The sequence below is a fragment of the Bos grunniens genome, chromosome 10, assembly GCF_055505025.1.
Source record: "Bos grunniens cultivar Pamir isolate PY7600 chromosome 10, Bosgru_T2T1.0, whole genome shotgun sequence".
NCBI lineage: Eukaryota > Metazoa > Chordata > Mammalia > Artiodactyla > Bovidae > Bos > Bos grunniens.
In genome coordinates this window covers 63,500,631-63,526,482 of record NC_141174.1, presented here as the reverse complement: position 1 = coordinate 63,526,482, position 25,852 = coordinate 63,500,631, and the positions used below count along the sequence as shown (strand labels likewise).

Genomic DNA, 25,852 nt, shown 5'->3' with positions numbered 1-25,852 from the left:
TATAAAGAAAACCTCGGGCAAACTCTGTCTGAAAATATCAGTCATGCTATCGCCTGCTGCCAATAGCCCTCTTAAAGGTCAGGGCAGCTCCTAAAACATCCACTATATTGAGTCATTGTGAAATGATATAAGGAATGGAAGACATTCCTTACTCTGAACATGCTAACTGACCCAGAATCCCCGGCTCATCTTAAATATGTTATAAACCAAGGCCCAATCCGGAAGGCTCTACAAGCATATGGCAACAGAGTGCAGCCCTCTTCAGACGACAGTCCCAGGTTTTGTTGTTTGTTGTTGTTCAGTCCCAAAATCTTGTCTGACCTTTGTGAGCCCCATGGCCTATACCCCCAGGCTCCCCTGTCCCTGGGATTCTCCAGGCAAGAATACTGGAGTGGGTTGCCATTTCCTTCTCCAAGGGATCTTCCTGATCCAGAGATCAAACCTGTGTCTCTTGCATCAGCAGGCAGATTCTTTACACCGAGTCACCTGGGAAGCCAGCTTTCCTATACCTATTTCCCCTATCTACAGGTTGTGAACCAAAACTCCAAGACAAGAACTCAGTACAAATAAGAGAGGAGGCTAGGTCCTTCTCAGACCACATATATGTCATTCTCGAAATCAAGAGACTTCCCTAAATACAGAAGCACAGAAAGACCCCTTGGAGGTCAAAAGGGAAAAGATGCTACTGATGGCAGGCTACCCATAGGCCTCTTCAGTAGGATCCATCTTGGCGAAAAGATGCGTGTACACACATGGGTGGATCCTGAGATACACCAAATATGAACTCTGAAGCAGGCAAATCAAAGAGACTGGCTAAAAAAAAAAAAAAGTGATATACAACAAAAGAATTCAAACCACCATAAGGGTGTGACTCAGGGATTCTCTAAGCCTGCCTGTGTGTCTATCCACATACGTACAGTATTCTTTTCCTCCTAATAAATACTTTACATGCTTTACTACTTTCTGTCTTCATGGGAATTATTTTCTGCAAAGCCAAGGGTCAGGGTCTTGTTACTGACCACTGGTCTGGTGGCTAGGATTCAGTGCTTTCACTGTACAACCTGGCCTCAATCTCTGGCTGGAGAGCTGAATCCCCTCTTTAAGCTGATGCAGGTAGAGGCCATCAAAGATCATGATTATGCCTTCTTTGAATAATTACTATAAAACTTCTCAATATCTTCCCCAAGTTGGGACACATAGTTTTGAGGGCATTAGCTTACTGCGGCTCCCTTTGCCTGGCAAAGTAATAAAGCTATCTTTTTATGAATAAATGAGTGTTTAGTTGCTTAGTCCTATCCAAATCTTTGTGACTCCATGGACTGTAACCCACTAGACTCCTCTGTCCATGGAATTCTCCAGGCAAGAATACTGGAATGGGTTACCATTTCCTTTTCCAGGGGATCTTCCCCACCCAGGAAGCTCCTCGGATCTCCTCAATTGCAGGGATTTATTTTTTTATTTTTATTTTTTTTACCATCTGAGCTACCAGGGAAGCCTTATCATTTTCTACTTCACCCAAAACTCTTGTCTCTAAGACTCATTAGGCACCAATGTACAGAGAAGCTGAGCTTTCAGCATCACTAAGGATACAAATACTCATCACAATAAATTTATATTTTCAGTTAAATTAGTTTCAAAAAGTATACTGGATGAGAAACAAAAGCTTTCAACTTATTTGCTTACCATTAATTCAATTGATGAAATAATACTGTTTATTAATTACACTGAAAATGAGATGTATATTTGAAACATCAGACTTTCTCAGTCACATTGTTAATTTTGTTTAAACATCCTACTACAATACCTTGACCATCCTCAAGTAAAAGAAATGCAAAAAGGCAAAATGGTTGTCTGACTACGCCTTACAAATAGCTGAGAAAAGAAGAGAAGCTAAAGGCAAAGGATATAAGGAAAGATAGAGGATCTGAATGCAGAGTTTCAAAGAATAGCAAGGAGAGATAAGACAGCCTTCCTCTGTGATCAGTGCAAAGAAATAGAGGAAAACAATAGAATGGGAAAGACTAGAGATCTCTTCAAGAAAATTAGAGATACCAAGGGAACATTTCATGCAAAGATGTGTTCAGTAAAGGACAGAAATGGTATGGACCTAACCGAAGCAGAAGATATTAAGAAAAGGTAGCAAGAATACACAGAAGAACTGTACAAAGAAGATCTTCATGATCCAGATAATCATGATGGTGTGATCACTCACTTAGAGCCAGACATCCTGGAATATGAAGTCAAGCTGGCCTTAGGAAGCATCACTACAAACAAAGCTAGTGGAGGTGATAGAATTCCAGTAAAGCTTTTTCAAATCCTAAAAGATGATGCTGTGAAAGTGTTGCATTCAATATGCCAGCAAATCTGGAAAACTCAGCAGTGGCCACAGGACTGGAAAAGGTCAGTTTTCATTCCAAAGAAATCAATCCCAAAGAAAGGCAATGCCAAAGAATGCTCAAACTACCACACAATTGCACTCATCTCACATGCTAGTATAGTAGTGCTCAAAATTCTCCAAGCCAGGCTTCAACAGTATGTGAACTGTGAACTTACAGATGTTCAGGCTGGATTTAGAAAAGGCAGAGGAACCAGAACTCAAATTGCAATATCTGCAGGGTCATCGAAAAAGCAAGAGAGTTCCAGAAAAACATCTATTTCTGCTTTATTGACTATGCCAAAGCCTTTGACTGTGTGGATCACAATAAACTGTGGAAAATTCTTAAAGAGACGAGAATATCAGACCACCTGACCTGCCTCCTGAGAAATCTGTATGCAGGTCAAGAAGCAACAGCTAGAACTGGACATGGAACAACAGACTGGTTCCAAATTGGGAAAGGAGTACGTCAAGGCTGTATATTGTCACCCTGCTTATTTAACTTATATGCAGAATACAGCATGCAAAATGCCGGGCTGGATGAAGCAGAAGCTGGAATCAAGACTTCCAGAAGAAATATCAATAACCTGAGAATTGGAGATGACACCACCCTTATGGCAGAGAGCGAAGAAAAACTAAAGAGCCTCTTGATGAAAGTGAAAGAGGAGAGTGAAAAATTTGGCTTAAAACTCATCATTCAGAAAACTAAGATCATGGCATCTGGTCCCACTACTTCATGGCAGATAGATGGGAAAAAATGGAAACAGTGAAAGACTTTATTTTGGGGGCTTCAAAATCACTGCAGATGATGACTGTAGCCATGACATTAAAAGACGCTTGCTCCTTGGAAGAAAAGATATGACCAAACTAGACAGTGTATTGAAAAGCAGAGACATTACTTTGCCAACCAAGGTCCATCTAGTCAAAGCTATGGTTTTTCCAGTAGTCATGCATGGATGTGAGAATTGGACTATAAAGAAAGCTGAGCACCAATGAAATGATGCTGTTGAATTGTGGTTTGGTCAAGATTCTTGAGAGTCCCTTGGACTGTAAGGAGATCCAAGCAGTCAATCCTAAAGGAAATCAGTCCTGAATATTCATTGGAAGGACTGATGCTGAAGCTGAAACTCCAATACTTTGGCCACCTGACGCGAGGAACCAGCTCATTGGAAAAGCCCCTGATGGTGGGAAAGATTGAAGGCGGGAGGTGAAGTGAAGGGCAGAGGATGACGTGCTTGGATGGCATCACGGATGCAGTGGACATGCGTTTGAGTAGGCTCTGGGAGTTGGTGATGGACAGGGAGCCTGGTGTGTTACACTCTGTGGGGTCTCAAAGAGTCCTACATGACTGAGTGACTGAACTGACTATACCTTGCCTGAGAGAATGTAGGGGAGCAGAATTTGACCCTCTAAAACATGTCTCCTTGGCATATTAATTGTTTTAAGCCTCTTATTTTCTGAAAATCAGCAGAAATGGGAAATTCTCTGAAAAGCAAGTAGGAGCTGCTGCTTGGTAAGAAACATGTACATTTAAAAGGGAAATCTCCATCTGTAAGCCTGGGCATACATACGCATGCCTACATACATGCCAAGTTGCTTCAGTTGTGTAAGACTCTTTGAGACCTGAAGGACCACAGCCCACCAGGCTCCTCTGTGCATGGTATTCTCCAAGCAAGAATACTGCAGTGTGTTGCCATTTCCTCCGCCAGGGTATGGATCTTCCTAACCCAGGGAAGGGTTCTTCTTCAATCTCCTGCATTGGCAGGTGGAGTCTTTACCGCTAGAGCCACCTGGGAAGCCCACGTAAGAAAGAGGAAACCAAATCTCTGGAAAGGCTTAGCAATGGTGAAGGTAATGACTTAAATCTGCATCACAATCACCCTTGATTACTGTGCTTTTCCTCTTATAAATGACTCCCCAGCCTCAACATCCTCTTGTCTTTAGCAGAGAAGGTTATTTAAAATGAGGACTTTGGTCATTTCCTCATTTGGTCATTTGGTTACTGTTTTTCAGGGTCTCTCTCCAGTATACAGATTACAAAACTCTATGTGATTTTTCTCCTGTTAATTTATCTCAGATCAGATCAGATCACTCGCTCAGTCGTGTCCGACTCTTTGTGACCCCATGAATCGCAGCACACCAGGCCTCCCTGTCTATCACCAACTCCAGGAGTTCACTCAGACTCACGTCCATCGAGTCAGTGATGCCATCCAGCCATCTCATCCTCTGGCGTCCCCTTCTCCTCCTGCCCCCAATCCCTCCCAGCATCAGAGTCTTTTCCAATGAGTCAACTCTTCACATGAGGTGGCCAGAGTACTAGAGTTTCAGCTTTAGCATCATTCCTTCCAAAGAAATCCCAGGGCTGATCTCCTTCACAATGGACTGGTTGGATCTCCTTGCAGTCCAAGGGACTCTCAAGAGTCTTCTCCAACGCTACAGTTCAAAAGCATCAATTCTTTGGCGCTCAGCCTACTTCACAGTCCAACTCTCACATCCATACATGACCACAGGAAAAACCATAGCCTTGACTAGACGAACCTTTGTTGGCAAAGTAATGTCTCTGCTTTTGAATATGCTATCTAGGTTGGTCATAACTTTCCTTCCAAGGAGTAAACGTCTTTTAATTTCATGGCTGAAATCACCATCTGCAGTGATTTTGGAGCCCAGAAAAATAAAATCTGACACTGTTTCCACTGTTTCCCCATCTATTTCCCATGAAGTGGTGGGACCGGATGCCATGATCTTCGTTTTCTGAATGTTGAGCTTTAAGCCAACTTTTTCACTCTCCACTTTCACTTTCATCAAGAGGCTTTTGAGTTCCTCTTCATTTTCTGCCATAGGGTGGTATCATCTGCATATCTGAGGTTATTGATATTTCTCCCAGCAATCTTGATTCCAGCTTGTGTTTCTTCCAGTCCAGTGTTTCTCATGATGTACTCTGCATATAAGTTAAATAAATAGGGTGACAATATACAGCCTTGACGAACTCCTTTTCCTATTTGGAACCAGTCTGTTGTTCCATGTCCAGTTTTAACTGTTGCTTCCTGACCTGCATTTCTCATGTAAATTTAATTCTTAGACCAGTCAGAACCCAGAAAGATAGAGGAAAATTTCTTCCTCCTCTGCAATACCATCATCAATGAATAATTAAGTAGGAAGAAACTATATTTAGGGGTAACTGATGGTTCATAATCAGAGACTTAAAAGGTAAATGAACTAGATGTTACATATAGTCTTGTTGGAGAGTCTGTGACAAGGTTCTGTAATAATATTTTGATTATAAGTGGTAATAAATCATGGTTAAATTCTATCCACCACCCCCTTAAAAATACAGCTTAATTTAACAAAGCAATTTAGGGAATTAATGTCTTCTTTCTACCTCATTATTTCCTCACTGATGACACTGGCATTAGCAGTATTAACTATAAACAAGACTTTGCTAGAAGCATTATCTAATTCTTAACAGAAAGAGTACTTTAATATCAATTATTAACAAATAGCCCACTGTTGGTAACTATTCTCTTGTATTTAAGTGTAGAATATTAAACAACCTTATCTAGACTCCCAGCTACCTGAGAATTGTCTTTTGCAAGGGCCTTAATTCTGAGAAGTGGTCCAAATGCAAGTGTCTCAAAATTATACATTTATTTTGCTGAAGTACTTCTATAGTCAATGTAATTAAACCCTAAAATAATAGCATCTTAATTTTTTTTTTTAGGCTCAAACTGTCTCTCACATGGTGTTTAAGTCCAAAGAGGTGATAAAAAAGTGTATGAGCAGATTTTCTGTTTGATGAATGTATTTGAAATATAAGCAAAAATGTGGATTTAAAATTACTGACCAGAAGAAATAGGATCTTTGCCTAAAACAAGAATAAAAATCAGACTCCTAAAATCATGCAAAAGATTGTCACCTTTGTTTTCTTTATATCTTATATAAAAACATTTAAGTCTCCATTTAAAAACCTTTGAATGTCAGCATGGAGAAAGCTTTAATTCAGCTCTTGCTAAAGGATGAACTGAATATCATATTAAGAGAAACTTATCAAGAGTTTAATTTCAGATTCATTAATTTTTTCAGATTCATTAAATTTTATTTTTACATTTTGTTAGATCTTCATAATGCAACATATCTGTATCACAATATTGCAGCTGAAAACCCAAATTTTACTATCTAATGTATTATGCCCTATTAGTATATACAATTTTTATTGTACATGTTTTATGGTTTTTCTTAAAGTTCTAAGTGAAGATATTGCTAAGAGTATAGCAATATATATATAGTATAGCAATATTTGGGCTTCCCAGATGACGCTAGTGGGAAAGAACCCACCTGGCAATTCAACAGACAGTAAGAGAGGTAAGTTCGATGCCTGGGTCGGGAAGATCCCCTGCAAGAAGGCATAGCAACTCCAGTATTCCTGCCTGGAGAATCCCATGGACAGAGGAGTCTGGCAGGCTATAGTCTATATGGTCATACAGAGTCGGACACGACTTAGTGACTTAGCACGCATCCATGTAGCAATATCTATATTGCTTATAGGAACTGAGTCCTTTCCGGAGAAGGCAATGGCATCCCACTTCAGTGCTCTTGCCTGGAAAAATCCCATGAACGGAAGAGCCTGGTGGGCTGCAGTCCTTGGGGTCCAACAGAGTCCGATACAACTGAATCGACTCAGCAGCAGCACTGAATCCTTTCACCAAGTACCGAGTACTTTCATAAAGATAAGTTTCCTTTTAAATTGTTAAGAAATATGTGACACTTTTGTTTTAGTCTATGGTTAAGCTGCCATAAAACTTGAATTCACAATCAAGTTGTCAATGATTAACTCCTATTTTTCCTCCAACTTATCCTATAAGATCTTGGTGAAACTACTTTCAATTTTCAACCTAAACTAATGCTTTCATTTCCCTCATTTTTTCACTCTTTTAGAAGTTAGAAGTTAAAGTACCTGTTTGTATCATTTACAAAAGTCTATTGGGCAATTTGTTTTTTCCAGAAGATTAAATATGAATAAATCATGCTTATTTCTCTCAAGGAGCTTATGGTCTATCAGGGGTCAGGGTAACAACAAACGTGTACAAAGATGTGGACCAAGTGTTATGAGAACAGAAGGAGCAGGGATGATGGGGAAGAAGTTTAGCAGATGTCCTTGAGTTGGATTTTGAAGGAAGAATATGAGTTACCTATATGATTAAAGAGAAGTACTACTTCTACCATATGTTTTAAAAAACATTCATTTACTTAATAAATATTGATGGAGAGGTCACTTAAACATTTACATTTGCAGAGTACCACGTGATGGGAAGAAACATTGTTTCTGCTCTCCCCAAGCATACAGTTCAAGCAGGTAAAAAAAAAAGAGAGCAGGAGAGAGACTGTAAAGAAGCCCTAGATACAACACAGATCAATTTGGAGAAATTCATGCAGAATTGGAATAAACGAGGGAGCCTCCCCAAGGAGAAGCCAGGGGATCATGCATCCCTGAGGTCTTTATGTTACTAGTTTTAGAGGATGATCTTTACCCCCAGAAACTTGGGGCTAAAGAGACAACACGGAAAGTAGTTAGCAGACTAATTCGGTACAATACACAAGAAGCCATGTAGAGGGACTTTCCTGGTGGTCCGGTGGCTGAGACTATATGCTCCCAATGCAGGCGGCTGGGGTTTGATCCTTGGTCAGGGAACTAGATCCCACAGGCCACAGCTCAGAGCCTGCGTGCAGAAACGAAGTTCAAAGTTTCCTGTGTCGCAACTAAGACCCAGTGCCGCCAAATAAATAAATAAGGTATTTTCAAAAAGAAGTGGAGAGTCAAACTGAACATCCCATACCAAAATACATTTTAAAAGGCTGAAGAATGACTTCTTGATCTCTGATCTCACCAGCTCTCTATATCCCTGATCAGTATTTCTTTTCATTTATCACTTTTTAAAAATGGCTTACTCTTCAAAATGCAACATTTGCATTTATTTTAAACAGAAAACAAACTGTTAGGAAGACAAATTTTGCATCTATTTGCTGGTTTTTGCAACAAAGAATGAATCAGAAGCAGTTTTAATTTTTATCCCAACTCAATGGAAGAGACATGAGTATCTTTTTCAAGGCTAATCCCCCACTAGATTTTTAAATTCTCATCTCTTCAAGAAACTTGCTTCATGCTGCTTTATGTATCTCTAAACCTACCTCTTCTATTAACTTCTTTTCCTCTTATTTACAACCCCACCTCGTATAATCCCACCTCACTCTGCTGTATCACTTCTGCCTCCCTCTCAGGATTCATGAGAATAGATTTCATTAATGAACTCCTCCTTTTCCTTATTTCCTATTTGTTTCATAGTGAAAGTAGCTTTCTAGACACAACTAGCTTTCTACACAACTGTATTGAACCATTGTTATCAAGTTCAATGACTATATTCATAAGTGTCTTTTGTATTTTTATATTTAAATTCCTGGTATGGTTTGATGTTTATATTTCACATTCTTATTTTTAGAAATAAATGAAGTATATATTTTACTGATTTTTAATAAGTTTTTGTCATATCCAGTGAACTCATATGAGGTTCAATTTCTTTGCAAGAAAGTTAGAAATTTAGCTGATTAATCAAGAATCAAATTGCTTACTTGTGGTTTAGGACTCCTGAAATAATCTTATGTTATTACAAATAGTCAGATACTATGTCATGTACCTATGAATCAACAGTTAGTTTAAAGGTGACACATTATAGCTCTCATTTATTTTTTTCTCAAATCAATTTTGATGAAAACTTAACAAGAAACTGTAAAAGTGTGGCAGACAATCTCTAAGATGCCTCCCAATGATTTCAACCTCTTAGGATTAACACTTGTGTATCATTTCCTCCCCCGAATGTGAACTGGGATGATCAACTCAGTTGTAATAAATAGAAAAAGACAGAAGCTATGGGATGCCACTCCAGTAACTAGGTTATAACAAATGTCAGGTGTGTATTTGCTCTCTCTCATGGATCACTTGCTTTGGAGGAAGTCTGCTGCCATGAGACAGTCTTAGAGAGATGTCCATATGGTGAAGAACTGAGAATGGCCTCTGGCCAACAGACAGCAAGAAATCAATATCCTTAGTCTAACACCTGTGACGGAGTGAGACCTGCCAAAATGCTAAAAGGTGAGCTTAGAAGTATATCACCCCCAAGTGAAGTCTTTGACTTAGGCTGAAGTCCTACCTGATTGCTTGTCTGCAACCTCATGAGAAACCCAGAGCTACAAGCACTCAGCTAAGCCATACGTATACTCCTGACCCACAGAAAATGTGAGATCATCAATCTTTATTATTTTAAGTCACGAAACATGGGAGAATCTTATCATGCAGCAATAATAGATAAGTAATATAACATATTTGACTTTATTTCAAAAAGGAAACTTTAATAAATAATGAATAACTAACTGATCATCCATTTTTGTATTATTTAAAAATTGTGACTCTTTTCAATGATATACTGTCCACTAGTGCCAATCAAAAGAGCAAAGATTACTCATGGTTACTCAAGAAGTAATAATTGGAAGTATGTGATTAGAAATCCAGGACAAATCATTTTGAATCTTGTTTTCCAAAAGAATGGATAAAACTGAGACTAGTTTGTAAAACCAGTGATGATAAATGCCCACCCCTACCCTCCACCCCAAGTTAACAGATGAATGAATGTCTTAGAATAATATTTGCAAAGAGGGAAGGTTTAGATACAGGCAGTATCTTTCTAATGAGGTAACTCACCTAACTGTCATTGACTGAGTAGTTAATGTCTGCGACAGGTATTTTTGCCTAGATTTTAGCAGCTCGATTGTTCCTGCTGAGAGGGGACCCAAGTGATATACCTAATACCTGCAAACTTTAGGCCTCTGAGGAAGCAGAGAAATGGCACAGGTATCAAAATAGTAGATTTTTGAGAACATGGAAAAAATGGAGAACTGCCTTTTCTTTGAAATAATCAGAACAAAACTGCAGAACAAGTTGGCATTCATTGACAATAAAGTGCATAAAAATACCAGTGGTGAAGTTAAAAGTATACTGAAATTATCTTGAAACTCTGCATAAATATGCAAAACATTTGAGAGGGAATCGAAGGAAGCCAGCCTCACGAATAAGGTAAATGCATAGCTTGCTCAATTAAAATAATTCAAAATATTCACCTTGAAATTATTTTTTGAAAACATTTTAAAATATGCCTGTTTCAAGGTGTACTGGAAGAAAAGAAAAGAAAAAAAAAGCCCATGAAATATAGTCAAAATAGAGTATGTGAAATCATACCTGATTAAAGAGAAGAATTAGAGTTAAGCTAATCCTATACTGGTAATAAAACAGTAATCTCACAATAAATAATATGGTCTGGCAACTGTGTTGAGATTTATTCCCTTTCATAGTTTAGGCTGCAGTGAACCCATGACTATTCTCATAGCTTTTTAATTGCTTTTCCAGTCTGTATCCTGTTTTTCAATAATTTTACCTATGCTTACGAGATTTATTTCCTCAAATCATAGATGTCACTATACATGTTGTCTGTAGAAACTCTGTAGTAAGTTTTCCCTGACTACAAAACAGCTTAGCTTTCAGGATATTCCAACAGTCTCCTTGCAGGTGAAGCAGGCAGGCTACATGTCCAGCTTCCCAGATTAGTGTTATGGCTTCACTCCACATGGGTTCAATTCCTGAGTCGAGAAGATCCCCTAGAGGAGGCTAGGACAACCCACTCAGTATTCCTGCCCGAAGAATCCCATGGACAGGAATCTGGTGGGCTACAGTCCATTGGGTGCAAAGAGTTGGACATGACTAAGTGCAAACACACACTTATCAGTTATGATATGATCGGCATGGTAACTAATGTTCTTGGTATTTTAATGTCATTATCTATAAAACAGGATAACATTTTTAATGAGTCTAAATGTCTATTGTAAAAATTAAGAGAAATAATCTATCACATGTTAGGAATAGTGTCCTGGTCCATTATGAGTATTTCATAAATATTAGCTATTATTTTATGATTGCTAATATTGCTCCTCTTTGAAATTCAAAGTAACCTAACATTATGAGTGTCTACCATCTGAGAGAAGATTTCATGTACATTATCTTATTTAACTTGAATTGCAACAGTCTTTTTTTAAAAAATTCATACTTAATTTTTTAAAGATTTTTGATGTGATCATTTTTTAAAGTCTTACTGAACTTGTTAAAATATTGCTTCTGTTTTTTTATGTTCTGCTTTTTTGGCTGCTAGATATGTGGGATTATTAATTCCCTGACCAAGGATGGAACACATATCAACTGCATTTGGAAGGCACAGTCTTAACCACTGGACTGCCAGGGGAGCTCTGAAACTACAAATTTCTGAAATAGGAATCACTATTCATATTTTAAAGAAGAGGAGACCTAGATCCAGATATTTTAAGTAAATTCTGTACATTCTTACAAAGACTGAGTGCTACAACCAAATTCCCACACAGATTTCCTGACTTCATGTTGATGGCATATTTTTTTTTCACTGCACAGGAGTTTCCTTTTTTGAGTTTGTTATCAACTACTCCATTGTAAAGAATACTGGTTAATAATTTTGGCTATGAATTTGAAACCAGCATAAACAATTTTGTAATTCATACAAATTCACAAAGGTTAAACTTTCTTAAACTGTAAAAGATGGATAATGATGCTCATCTTTACAAACTTATTAAAAGGATTACTTCACTTAAATAAGTATAATAGCTGATAATATGTGCACAAATTTATTAATTTATAGGAAAATGTTTATATTTTTAGGGGCTTCCTTGGTGGCTCAGTGATAAAATATCCACCTGCAATACAGGAGACATAGGTTCCATCCCTGGGCTGGGAAGATCCCCTGGTGAGGGAAATGGCAACCCACCAGTATTATTGCCTGGGAAATTCCAAGGACAGAGGAGCCTGGAGGGCTACAGTCTATAGTGTCTCAACGAGTTGACCACGACCTAGTAACTAAAGAAAAACAACAAATTTTCAGTTTTAGATTTGTTAAATTTATATTAAGACAATTAATATTTCTCACATCCACATTTTGTTTTTTCATTACCAGATCCTAATCTTCCCTGCAAAGTCAAGTGGGCCTTAGGAAGCAACACTACGAACAAAGCTAGTGGAGGTGATGGAATTCCAGTTGAGCTATTTCAAATCCTAAAAGATGATGCTGTGAAAGTGCTGCACTCAATATGCCAGCAAATTTGGAAAAAGCAGTGGCCACAGGACTGGAAAAGATCAGTTTTCATTTCAATCCCAAAGAAAGGCAATGCCAAAGAATGTTAAAACTACCACACAATTGCATTCATTTCACACGCTAATAAAGTAATGCTCAAAATTCTACAAGCCAGGCTTCAACAGTACATGAATCAAGAACTTCCAGATGTTCAAGCTGGATTTAGAGAAGGCAGAGGAATGAGAGATGAAATTGCCAATATCTGTCGGATCACAAAATAAAGCAAGATAATTCGAGAAAAACACCTATTTCTGCTTCATTGACTATGCTAAAGACTTTGTTTGTGTGTATCACAACAAACTGTGGAAAATTCTTAAAGAGATGGGAATACCAGACCACCTTACTTGCCTCCTGAGAAAACTGTATGCAGATCAAGAAGCAACAGTTAGAACCGGACATGGGACAACGGACTGGTTCCAAATTGGGAAAGGAATACATAATGGCTGCATATTGTCACCCTGCTTATTTAAGTTATATGCAGATTACATCATGAGAAATGCCGGGCTGGATGAAGCACAAGCTGGAATCAAGATTGCCGGGAGAGATATCAATAACCTCAAATGTGCAGATGAGACCACCCTAATTGCAGAAAGCAACGAGGAACTAAAGAGCCACTTGATGAAAGTGAAAGAGGAGAGTGAAAAAGCTGGCTTAAAACTCAATATTCAAAAAATGAAGATCGTGGCATCTGGTCTCATCACTTATTGGCAAATAGATGGGGAAACAAGGGAAACAGTGTCAGACTTTATTTTTTTGGGCTCCAAAATCACTGCAGATGGTGGATTGCAGCCATGGAATCAAAACACACTTGCTTCTTGGAAGAAAAGCTATGACAACACTAGACAGCATATTAAAAAGCAGAGACATCACTTTGCCTCAAAGGTCAATATAGTCAAAGCCATGGTTTTCCCACTAGTCATGTATGGATGTGAGAGTCAGACCATAAAGAAACCTGAGTGCCAGAAAATTGATGTTTTTGAATTGTGGTGTTGGAGAAGATTCTTCAAAGTCCCTTGGACTGCAAGGAGATCAAAACAGTCAATCCTAAAGGAAATCAGTCCTGAATATTCATTCGAAGGACTGATGCTGAAGCTGAACTCCAATACTTTGGCAACCTCATGCAAAAAGTCAACTCATTAGAAAAGCCCCTGATGCTAGGAAAGACTGAAGGCAGGAAGAGAAGGGGACGACAGAGGATGAGATGGTTAGATGGCATGACCAACTAGATGGACATGAGTTTCAGCAAGCTCTGGGAGATGGTGAAGAACAGGGAAGCCTGGTGCCCTTCTCTCCATGGGGTCGCAAAGAGTTGGACATGACCGAGCGACTGAACAAAAACAATCTTCCCTATGCTTATCTCTGTCTATTGAAAATGCACCCTTCCTTCATAGAGAAACATTTCCCTTTGTCCCAAGGCACTGCCTTATCCTCCAAATAGATAAAGATCCACAGTCCTGTGCCAAGCTCTGTAGAGCTAGATACGCTTCACCATTCAGAATTTTATCTTATTTTATAGTTAAGAGTGTGTCTTATGTAATATATAATCTGTTTTAGTTCTTAAAGTTTAGTTCTTTTGTTCTTAAGAACTAAAACAGAATCCCACAATTAAACACAATAATATTTTTGCTGAAAATAGTATATATGTTCATATTCATTACATGGGTTTATATCAGTTCAGGTCATATATTCTAACATATGCAGATCAGGCTAGAAAGTGGTTGCCAAATAATTAAATTTAAAACAGTTTGTGTTCAGTTGGTTTGATTTTATAATTACACATAAAGAACTGTAGATCTGTATGAACTCCTTCTGTCCCCTACCTCCCTACTCTTAACAAGTTTATTAGGTTCTTTCTTGAGGTTATGTGGTATTCTGCCTAGCATGATTGTGTAATTACTCATCTTAGCCTCTGTCACTCTTAGGATCTTTAAGGGAAGGGAGTGTGTCTTCAACTTTGTATGTTTTTCAGGATCAAGGATATTCTTAAATCCTACTAGGTATGTTAGGCACACTTTACAAACAAGAAGCTATCACACCAATATTTCAAATGTGTACATATTGCTAAAAGCACTTGTCTTCCAAATGTGACAATATTGCTTTTCACGGTCATTAATATACATTGAGTCATTATCCAAGCACATTTCTTTGGAAAGAAACAGTGTAAATTATGCTGGTATTGAGTCCCAAGAAGATCTCATGAAGAACTTAACCTAATTTAGGTCGGCCTAAATTAGGATTCCAGAGGAGGTAGGTAATGCCCCCAAATTTCAAATTCTAATCTAAATTTGGGAAATTAGAACATGATGGGCTAACATTCTTTGCATCTCATTGTCAATGTGCAGTTGAGCCATTAAAAATTTAATGATGATATTCTTTGACTAAAATTGACTTCATCTTATGTGTTTGTGAACCTTTTTGTTCCAAATTATGATTTACTTTAGAAGAAACAGTAATTTTTGCCATCTCACCTATATGTTGTCCATACATGTGATAAAAGAAGCTGAAACAATACGCAGTGTTTGTGGGTCCATAAGGGTTTTTGGGAGCTATGCTGAAAACAGGGCTGAGAAGTCGAGCCTTTTCTCCTTCCAGTCTGGGTCGAGATGTCTCAATGTACATATAAAAACCTTTGAAAAGACAAAATGTGTAGACAAATTATTAGTAGGTGACATGAAATTTAAAATCACTGAGAGGTTAGAATTTTCATATATATTAATAGTAAAATTGATAGGGGAGTCTGCATCTTATTTATAAAATCGATATATGCAAACATAATATAAAAATAAATAATATACATAATTAAAAATAAAAATTTAAAAATGTATAAAAATGAGGCAAAACCGGAATTTTAACTTGAATTGTCAAAAAAATTCCTAATCTCTTTATACAGGTCAGTAAGTTCTCGGTGAAAATTAATGATTACAAACTTTGGAAATAACTGAATACTTGATATGGTAAATAAAAAATTTCATGTTTTATTCCAAAATATTTAAATCTATAGCTAAACATTCTCTTGCATTTCACATTTAGCATAATAGCATTTTTAAAAGTCCAGGCTAGAGTATGATTGATATGAACACACCATTTCATACCCTCATACCTTCTTTGGAGCCACTCCGATCAGCATTAGGTCCAGTGTTTGGAGTATATTTTGTATTTCTTGTTGCAGTACTTTGTTTTGTCCAGTCAAAATTATCTGTATCATCTTGGGTGAACAAACAAATGTTACCATCTTCAAATCCACAGTGAAATTCTCCTGTTGGCAAATTTTAATTACAATAAGTTAAATTAATACAAACATTGCAATAGTCTTCTAAGAAAAATTTAAAACATACAGCAATAATAATGCAAGGTTGCAATAATGGCACCATAGCCAAAATAATGTGCAATATGACAACTAAACCTAAAGCTACTTCAATTTTAATGGAAATGAAAAATAATCTTGATATGTAAATCAGCCTCTTATTTAACAATTTAAACCCAAACCATTTTCCTCTGAAATATCCAACTAATTGAAAATAAAGAATGTGCTGCCTGATTGAATTATGGCTGAAGAATTTCCCAACTTTCCTTCTTCAAGTATAGGAACAATCCAAACAGAACAATTAGAAAACAGTCTTAATTAAATTACCTGATGGTACTTTAGCTATCTACCTTCAGCCTACAATATTTCATACCACATCTGCAGATGCTGTCACGCATAGTCATTTGCACAAATGGAGGCTTACTTAAGGAAAGATAATGGCAAATTATTTTTAAAAAGTAGTTATCTTTAATACTTTATTTGAATGTGGATTTGCCAGATGCTTACAACTCACTAGAAATAAAGTAATGAAAGTTGCTCAATCGTGCCCGATTCTTTGCAGCCCGTAGACTATCTGTGGAATTCTCTAGGCCAGAATACTCCAGGGGATCTTCCCAACCCAGAGATTGAACCCAGGTCTCCCACATTGCAGGCAGATTCTTTACAAGCTGAGCCACAAGGGAAGCGGCTTGGACAATAAAGCATCTGCCTGCAATGCGGGAGACCCCGGTTCGATCCCTGGCTTGGGAAGATCCCTTGGAGAAGGAAATGACAACCCACTCCAGTACTCTTGCCTAGAAAATTCCATGGACAGAGGAGCCTTGTAAGCTGCAATCCATGGGGTCGCAAAAGTTGGACATGACTGAGCAGCTTTACTTCAAAGTAATGAAAAGATTTTATGAAGAACCTGTGGAAGAACTGGGATTTCTTGGATGCCAGCCACATGCTGAGCTCAGACCAAACAAGAAGTTCAGAGAATGGTAGCAATGTTTCTAGGTATTAAAGGGTTTTCTTACTGGAATGGGCCCTGCTTGAAACACAGGAGTAACTAATATCTTTAACTGAAAAAAATAAAGAAAGCTTGCATTATTTCATTCAATTTTTAAGAACTCTATAAAAATACAGAAATACTAACTCATGAGGTTCACAGAAAAGAAAGTTTTGGCTAATGTCAGCTAGTAAATAATGAAGTAAAAACTGAGTACAGATTCCCTTCAATTCACAAAGTTATAGACATCTAAATAATAAAGACTCCCACATTTTCCCCCTGCAATGGGTTAAATTTATGAGATATTCTTGGGAGTGGAGCCCTTGAAGTTGGAACCATGCTCCTGAATTAATCTGTGTCTCTACACACTAACAATGAACTGCCAGAAAAGGGAATTAATAAAATTATCTCATTTTCAGTAGCATCAAAAATAATAAAATACTTAAGAATAAACTTAGCAAAATATATGAAAGATTTATGTATTGAAAACTACAACATACTGATGACAGAAATTAAAGAGGACACAAATAAATGGAAAGACATCTTACATTCTTGGATTGGAAGAATTAGTACAGTTAAAATATCTTTTCTACCCAAGGTGATCTTTAGAGTCAATGCATCCTCTCTGAAAATACCTGTGGCATTTTTTTTTTTTTCAAACAGAAACAGAAAAAAAAAGTTCCTAAAACTCTTATGGAACCACAGAAAACTTGTATACTATTGGTTGGAATATATATTGGTACAGCTATTATGAAAAACAGAATGAAGTTTCCTTAAAAAAAATCTAAAGACAGAACCACCATATTATCCAGTAATATCTCTTAAGAACATACATCCAAAGAAAATGAAATGAATACCTCAAAGCAATATGTGCTTTCCATGTTCATTGCAGTATTATTTGAAAAATAATATTATTTGGAAATCAAATATTATTTGAAAAATAGTATTATTTGAAAGTTGTTCAGTCATCTCCGACTCTCTGCGACCCTATGGACTCATACAGTCCTAACCCGAGTTTCCATTAATGGATGAATGAGTAAAGAAGTTATGGCAGATATATGCAATAGGATATCATTTAGCCTTGAAAATGATTATTCTGCCATTTGCAATAACACGGATGAACCTGGAGGACAATATGGTTCTCTTGACAACAAGTGATATTTGGTTTTAGTTAAAAATGTCCATCAAAATATTTTTTTTAAAAGAGCCTTCTGAATAGAAAGACCTCCTCAATTCAATTCAAAACATAAGTTTTTTGAGGCTAATGAAGAACAAGACTGTGACAAAATTTCATGAATTTACTCTATACAAATATTTTGGAAGAGGATATTAGGATAAATAAGTTGATTTAAAGACTATATAAGTCAATAAAATGCATAAGGGCATTTAAGAGTAACTTGATTTATTGCCAATATATGAGGTCTCATATCACAATTATTATCATATTAAATGTAATATATAGTTAAATATATTCTTGAAATCATTTTATTATATTAAACAGAATTTCAAATAAACTATAATTTTATATGGAAGCCAACATAAATTCAAACCATTTAGAAATTTTATTATCAAATGATCTTTTTTGGAAGAAACATTGCTAAATTAGTAGTTTGAGTTGATGCATAAGTCACTTATCAATTATAAATAATATATAAGAAGAAAGATTTGGTAACATTTTATTCATTTTAAGAAATAACTTAGAATTATAATAGAAATACTTAATGTTTGTATTGTTGCTGTTGTTCATTCATTAAGCCATGTCTGGCTCTTTGCGACCCCATTAACTGCAACATTCCAGGCTTCCCTGTCCTTCACCATCTCTCCGAGTTTGCTCAAACTCATGTCCATTGAGTAGGTAATGCCGTCCAACCATCTCATTCTCTGCTGTTCCTTTCTCCTTCTGCCTTCAATCTTTCAAAACATCAGGGTCTTTTCCAAAGAGTCATTTCTTCCCATAAGGTAGCCAAAGTCCTGGAGCTTCAGCTTCAAGAAGCAAGCATCTTTTCTTTTCATTACTGCAGTCACCATCCACAGTGATTTTGGAGCCCAAGGAGATAAAATCTTTCACTGCTTCCACTTTCTCCCCATCTGTTTGCCATGAAGTAATGGGACTGGATGCCATGACTTTCATTTATTGAATGTCGAGTTTTAAATTTTAAGCTAACTTTCTCACTCTCATCTTTTACTCCATTAGGGGGTTCTTTAGCTCCTCTTTGCTTTCCACCATTACATGGTATCATATGCATACCTGAGGTTATTGATATTTCTCTCTCACAATCCCAGCTTGTGAGTCATCCAGCCTGGCATTTCGCATGTATTCTGCATATAAGTTAAGATAAGCAATGTGACAATACACAGACTTGACATACTCCTTTCCCAATTTTGAACCCAATTTTGAAGTCTGCTGTTCCATGTCCAGTTCTAACTGTTGCTTCTTGTCCTACATACAGGTTTTTCAGGAGCCGGTTAAAATGGTCTATTTCCATCTCTTTAAGAATTTTCCACAGTTTGTTGTGATCCACACAGTCAAAGGTTTTAGTGTAGTAAAAAAACCAGAAGTAGATGTTTTTATGAAATTCCCTTGCTTAATTCTATGATCCAGCAGATGTTGAAAATTTGATCTCTGTTTCCTCTGCCTTTTCTAAATCCAGTTTGTACATCTGGAAGTTCTTGGTTCATGTACTGTTGAAACCTAGCTTGAAGGATTTTGAGCATTATTTTTCTAGCAAGCGAAATGACTGCAATTTTATGGTAGTTTGAACATTCTTTGGCATTGCCCTTCTTAGGGATTTGAATGAAAACTGACATCTCTAGTCCTGTGGCTACTGCTGAATTTCCAAATGTGCCGGCATATTGAGTGCAGCACTTTTACAACATCATCTTTTAGGATTTTAAATAGTTCAGCTGGAATTTCATCACCTTAATTAGCTTTGTCTGTGGTACTGCTTCCTATGGCCCATTTGACTTCACCCTCCAGGATGTCTGGCTCTAGGTGAGTGATCACACCATCGTGGTTATCTGGGTCATTAAGACCTTTTTTTTTGTACAGTTCTGTGTATTCTTGCCACCTCTTTTCAGTTTCTTCTGGTTCTGTTAGGTCCATAACATTTCTTTCCTTTATTGTGCCCATCCTTGCATGAAATGTTCCCTTGATATCTGTAATTTTCTTGAAGAAATCTCCAGTCATTCCCTTTTCATTGTTTTCCTCTATTTCTTTGCATTGCTCATTGAAGAAGTCTTTCTTATCTCTCCTTGCTATTCTCTGACATTCTGCATTCAGCTGGGTATATCTTTCCCTTTCTCCTTTGCCTTTTGCCTCTCTTTTCTCAGCTATTTGTAAGGCCTCATAATTTGTAAGGCAAGACAATCACCTTGCCTTTTTGCATTTATTTTTCTAGGGGTTGGTTTTAGTCACCTACTCCTGTAACATGTTACAAACCTCTGTTCATAGTTCTTCAGGCACTCTGTCTATTATTAGATCTAAGCCCTTGAATCTATTTGTTACCTCCACTGTATAATCATAAGGGATTTGATTTAGGTCATACCTGACAGGCTTAGTGGTTTTCCTTACTTTCTTCAATTTAAGCCTGAACTTTGCAATGAGGAGGTGATGATCTGAGCCACAGGGAACTCCAGGTCTTATTCTATATCACTATATAGAGCTTCTCCATTTTTGGCTGCAAGAATATAATCAATTTGATTTTGGTGTTGACCATCTGGGGATGTCCATGTGTAGAGTTATCTCTTTTGTTGTTGAACGAGGGTGTTTACTATGATCAGTGTGTTCTTCGCAAAACTCTGTTAGCCTTTGTCCTGCATAATGGTTTTAATTACAGTGTTTTCTCAGATTTTTTTTTCCTTGAACTGCTTCATTTTCACTTCAATTTCATTAACAATATCATTACTGGGAAGGTACCTTTTATTAAACTGTGGAGAATAAATACTAAGTAAGTTGTAGCTAATTAATAGCAAAATAATAGTAACATAAAACAAGTTTGGCAGGGGCTGAGGTACAAGGAAGCTGAACTACAAAGCAACACAAACAAATTTTAGGGGTCATGAAACCTTGTGGTAATGCTTACATGACTGTTTAAACTGGTCAACTCTTTTTTCATAAGTGTACACAAAATATGGTAAATTTTATCATGTGTAGGTTATACCTTGAAAATAAATGACAAAATTTAAAATATTATAGCATTTAAGGAAAGTAGGTAAAAGTAGTCTTAGGGAATGAAAAATTAACTTTCCCTAGCAAAAATCTAAAATAAAACATGACCTTCTTGTATACATTGGCCTATTTTCTTTTCTTACTGAATAATGCATAGCTAGTGTATTAAGAACATGAATCTATAACGAATGACTTTGATAAAGTACTGTTATCTGTGTTTGGGATCTGGAGGTAGTAATGAAGGTTAAAAAAATCAATTAATAAGAAAAAATGCATTTGACTGTCAAAAACACAAAAATAATTACTTCCTTTTGATAACTTAGAGAAATCATTAGGTAATATTTACTCATTTCTTTTTTCTAAACAATTCTCATATTCTACCATATTGACTATCATTTAAAAAATTCAAAAGGTACACAGCCAATGGAAATTTTGGTATAGAATGTTATGTTTCAAATTACTTTAAAAATAGAAAATCCAATGCATCATTTGGATTTCCATTTTACACATGTGAAGTCCTTGCTCAGGAAGAGAAGTTGATACCTGCGATCTGAAGGACACAAGTTTTAAAGGAAACATTCAAATTCTAATAAATATTGTCCATATTTAGGGCACATTTCTGGCTTAAATAATTTTGAACATTGTGCACCAGACAAATGGAGCTTTGTTCAGTTATTATGTGTGTGAACATGATCTCCTTTTCAATGACAGGCGAGCCTTTCTTTACCTGAGGGATCTTTATTAAACTTTCAGGATCCAGCTTTGATATTATCTCTTCTGTAAGATTTTCTCAGCTGCCATAAAATAATGGTGCTCATTATATTGGACTGCGGTAATCAGTTAACAATCACTTCCTGTCTATAAATATGTATGCATTTTGTTCAGTAGATAGACTGTTCAAAATTCTTGCCTTGAATTGAAATACTTGTCAACTTTCCCCTGTATTTACTTTTAATCTTTCTGTGATAACTATTTTTAAACATTTCCACTGAAAGTGCAGTCAGAGAACTTACCTTTAAAGGAACCATAGTCAATATAGTAATTAATTAGCAATAGTCCCCTGAGTAGAAGCCAGGGAGAATTTTATTTACGCCATTAATTCATCTTGAAACTGTCATGTATCTGTTCTTTTAACAAATGATCACTGAACACCTGCTAAACATGAGATGCCATTATAGACACAAAGATAGTGAAACAGAGAGAGAAACTAGAAATGGATTTAGTTCTTAAGTATCTTACAGTTTACTGGAGGATATGAGAAAATAAAAAATAACTTCCACATAGATGAAGATAAACTGTAATTGAAAATCAAAATGAGGGAGTAATTAGTGGAGGAAGAAGCATTTGTGCTAAACATTATAAGAAAAATGAACCTCAAAGAGCTGATAAGAATAGCTGCATTAAAAGGTCATTGGGGTGATTAAATGAACTTTTATGCATTGAAGCAAGATGTGAACAATAAAGATCTATAAAAATATTCAGTATTAGTGTTTGGCTATGCAAAAGCAGAGTAAAAGAGGATCTTTGGGAGGAAACACAGCAGGAATGGAGGTTATGTAATTTGGTCTTTGTTATATAATCAGTTAAAGGCCAAAACAGAAAAGAGAATACAGTAAAATGAAAAAACAGATTTGGACATTTTCTTCACTAAGGATAGGAAATTGAGAATGTTGAATGGAAAGGAGTAAGAGTACAAAGATGGCTCTTCTTTCTTTGTTAGACCAGAACAATATCTTGCTAGACACAAAATAGAGGACAAAAATCAATTCTTAATTTTAAAATGAAATATTATTAAGAGGATGGTAATCAAATTATTTTTTCTTCATATAAGACTGGAATATGGAATAGTGATTAGTGAAAAATCTTGATTGAACCATTAAAATACCAACTTTCTAAGTGAATATATTTCATGAGTTGAATATAGAAATCAAATGGTGAAAAATAAAGAAATAAATAATAGCAATACAAATAATATACAATGCCACAAAAGGAATAAATAAACTACAGTTACACAAATAATAATTGTTAAGCATGTTGGAGAAATGGCTCAATATTTAGGAAAAGTTAATAATCTATATTAAATTATTTGTCTTTATGTCCATAGGCTTTGGAATTCAAAGTTTACAATTAACGCCAGTTTTACTATTTCTAAGACATTCTATGTCAACCCAAATATGAACAATTGATAAATAACCTTTTTATGTTTAGGCATTTTTTATTTGTATAAATTGTCAAATACAGTGTCATTTTTAAAGTGAAAATATACTTACTCAAATGAGGATTAACAGGAGCTATAAGAAAAGCAAAAAATAATGTTAGCATGGCTTAAATATCTTTTATAAATAAAAGTCTAATCAGCATCTCATAAGTGCCTAACTAAAACTTAATGATCTTCCCCACTGTGGCCAGAGAGAATTATATCTGCAATCCATTTTGTTCTAGAAGACTGAATAGAATCTACTTTGGAACTCAGCAATAACAGCCTCAAAGTACCCAAATGATCAATGCTAAATGGCTCAAGGGATTTGATCATTTTCCAAGGTATAGAATAGCTGATTTTTTATGTCTTAATCAGTGCTAAACAAAACTAAGTAATCAAAACTGAGGCTGACAAGCTATACTCTTGATGTTTCAAGAATGAATGCAATTATCTAACAGAGAACACACTTTAGTTTTTTTTGCTATTGTCTACTTCTGTTTGAAATATGTGGTATATATGAAAATAAAGCAATCCTCATATCGTGTCATTGTGTGTGAGCCAAAACAAATAGCTACTTTGATGCTGTTTTAATTACTTTCACACACACACAGTTTTCAAATGATAGGTAATGCATTTGCATTTTTACAGTATTTATCTCAAGAAGAAATATTTATCTCAAAAAACTAATTGTGTTTACAGTGCCAATTGATTTCTACCTGAAAAGAAATGAATACTGTAAACATTACTGAAGCAAAAACAAAACTATATCTAACCTAAGAGACAAAATGGTATCTGTATATATTGATTAAGCATTTATCACTCTGAGAGAAAATTTCATTCTGGATGAAAGAAAGCATTATTGCAGTCTCCTAAAGAAGCAACAGTTAGAACTGGACATGGAACAACAGACTGGGTCCAAATAGGAAAAGGAGTCCGTCAAGACTATATTGTCACCCTGCTTATTTAACTTATATGCAGAGTACATCATGAGAAACGCTGGGCTAGAAGAAGCACAAGCTGGAATCAAGATTGCTGGGAGAAATATCAATAACATCAGATATGCAGATGACACCACCCTTATGGCAGAAAGTGAAGAGGAACTCAAAAGCCTCTTGATGAAAGTGAAAGAGGAGAGTGAAAAGGTTGGCTTAAAGCTCAACATTCAAAAAACGAGGATCATGGCATCTGGTCCCATCACTTTATGGGAAATAGATGGGGAAACAGTGTCAGATTTTATTTTTGGGGGCTCCAAAATCACTGCATATGGTGACTGTAGCCATGAAATTAAAAGATGCTTACTCCTTGGAAGGAAAATTATGACCAACCTAGATAGCATATTAAAAAGCAGAGATATTACTTTGCCAACAAAGGTCTGTCTAGTCAAGGCTATGGTTTTTCCAGTAGTCATGTATGGATGTAAGAGTTGGACTGTGAAGAAAGCTGAGCGCCGAAGAATTGATGCTTTTGAACTGTGGTGTTGGAGAAGACTCTTGAGAGTCGCTTGAATTGCAAGGAGATCCAACCAGTCCATTCTGAAGGAGATCAGCCCTGGGTGTTCTTTGGAAGGAATGATGCTAAAGCTCAAACTCCAGTACTTTGGCCACCTCATGCAAAGAGTTGACTCATTGGAAAAGACTCTGATGCTGGGAGGGATTGGGGGCAGGAGGAGAAGGGGACGCCAGAGGATGAGATGGCTGGATGGCATCACTGACTTGATGGACATGAGTTTGAGTGAACTCCGGGAGTTGGTGATGGACAGGGAGGCCTGGCGTGCTGCAAAACACGGGGTCACAAAGAGTCAGACACGACTGAGTGACTGAACTGAACTTAACTGAAGATTAAAATGGGCTGCTAATCTAACCTCCAGAAGATTGTCTATTTTGTCCCTGGTTCCTAGTGTTTGCCATTAAGCACTTTTGTTAAACTTGGACATAGTAGTAAAATACAAAATGAATGTCATAAATGTACAAACATGCACAAAGCATCTTCATATAAAATTTTTACATTTAGTACACTGAGATCAATTTTAACCAAGTGATTAGTTTATCAACAAATTACTTTTTACTATTTCTACATCAAGAAGACAGAATATTCTCATTATTTTAGCTGTTCTACTTGTACTTGCCCCATTGCTAATTATGAAATGAATAACATAGAGAAAGGACTATACATTTATTAGTTCCACTGAAAAACAAACAAAAATAATCCCTTTCTTGCAAGGTGCATGCGTGCTAATTTGCTTCAGTCATGTCCAACTCTTTGCAACGCTATGGACTGTATCCTGCCAATCTCTGTCCATGGGATTCTCCAGGCAAGGATACTGGAGTGGGTTGCCAGGCCTTTCTCCAGGTGATCTTCCACACCCAGGGATCAAACCTGCATCTCATTATGTCCCTTGCATTGCAGGTGGGTTCTTTACCACTAGCACCAGCTCAAAAGCCTCAAGGTATCAGTATGTTTTAATTTGAAAATTAATTATTGAAATTAAATTTATTTTATAATTAGGATAATATAAATTTTAATTTTAATTATTGTTTTTGAAAGAAGTAAACATCTTTGAATTATAAT

General features: G+C 36.4%; 1 protein-coding gene across 2 annotated transcripts in view; it reads right to left on the bottom strand.

The window, feature by feature from the left end:
- MDGA2 (MAM domain containing glycosylphosphatidylinositol anchor 2) overlaps window positions 1-25,852 on the bottom strand; it is a 919,864-nt gene that overhangs the window by 28,342 nt on the left and 865,670 nt on the right. For both annotated transcript variants that reach the window (XR_015133654.1, XM_086318927.1), the window contains exons 12-14: window positions 23,355-23,375; window positions 15,725-15,880; window positions 15,093-15,251 (exon numbers count right to left, since the gene is read on the bottom strand). Coding sequence is in view for 1 of the 2 variants with exons in the window: in XM_086318927.1 (XP_086175053.1) it covers window positions 15,093-15,251; window positions 15,725-15,880; window positions 23,355-23,375 (336 nt within the window). In the remaining variant the exon portion in view is untranslated. The remainder of the gene's footprint in view (window positions 1-15,092; window positions 15,252-15,724; window positions 15,881-23,354; window positions 23,376-25,852) is intronic.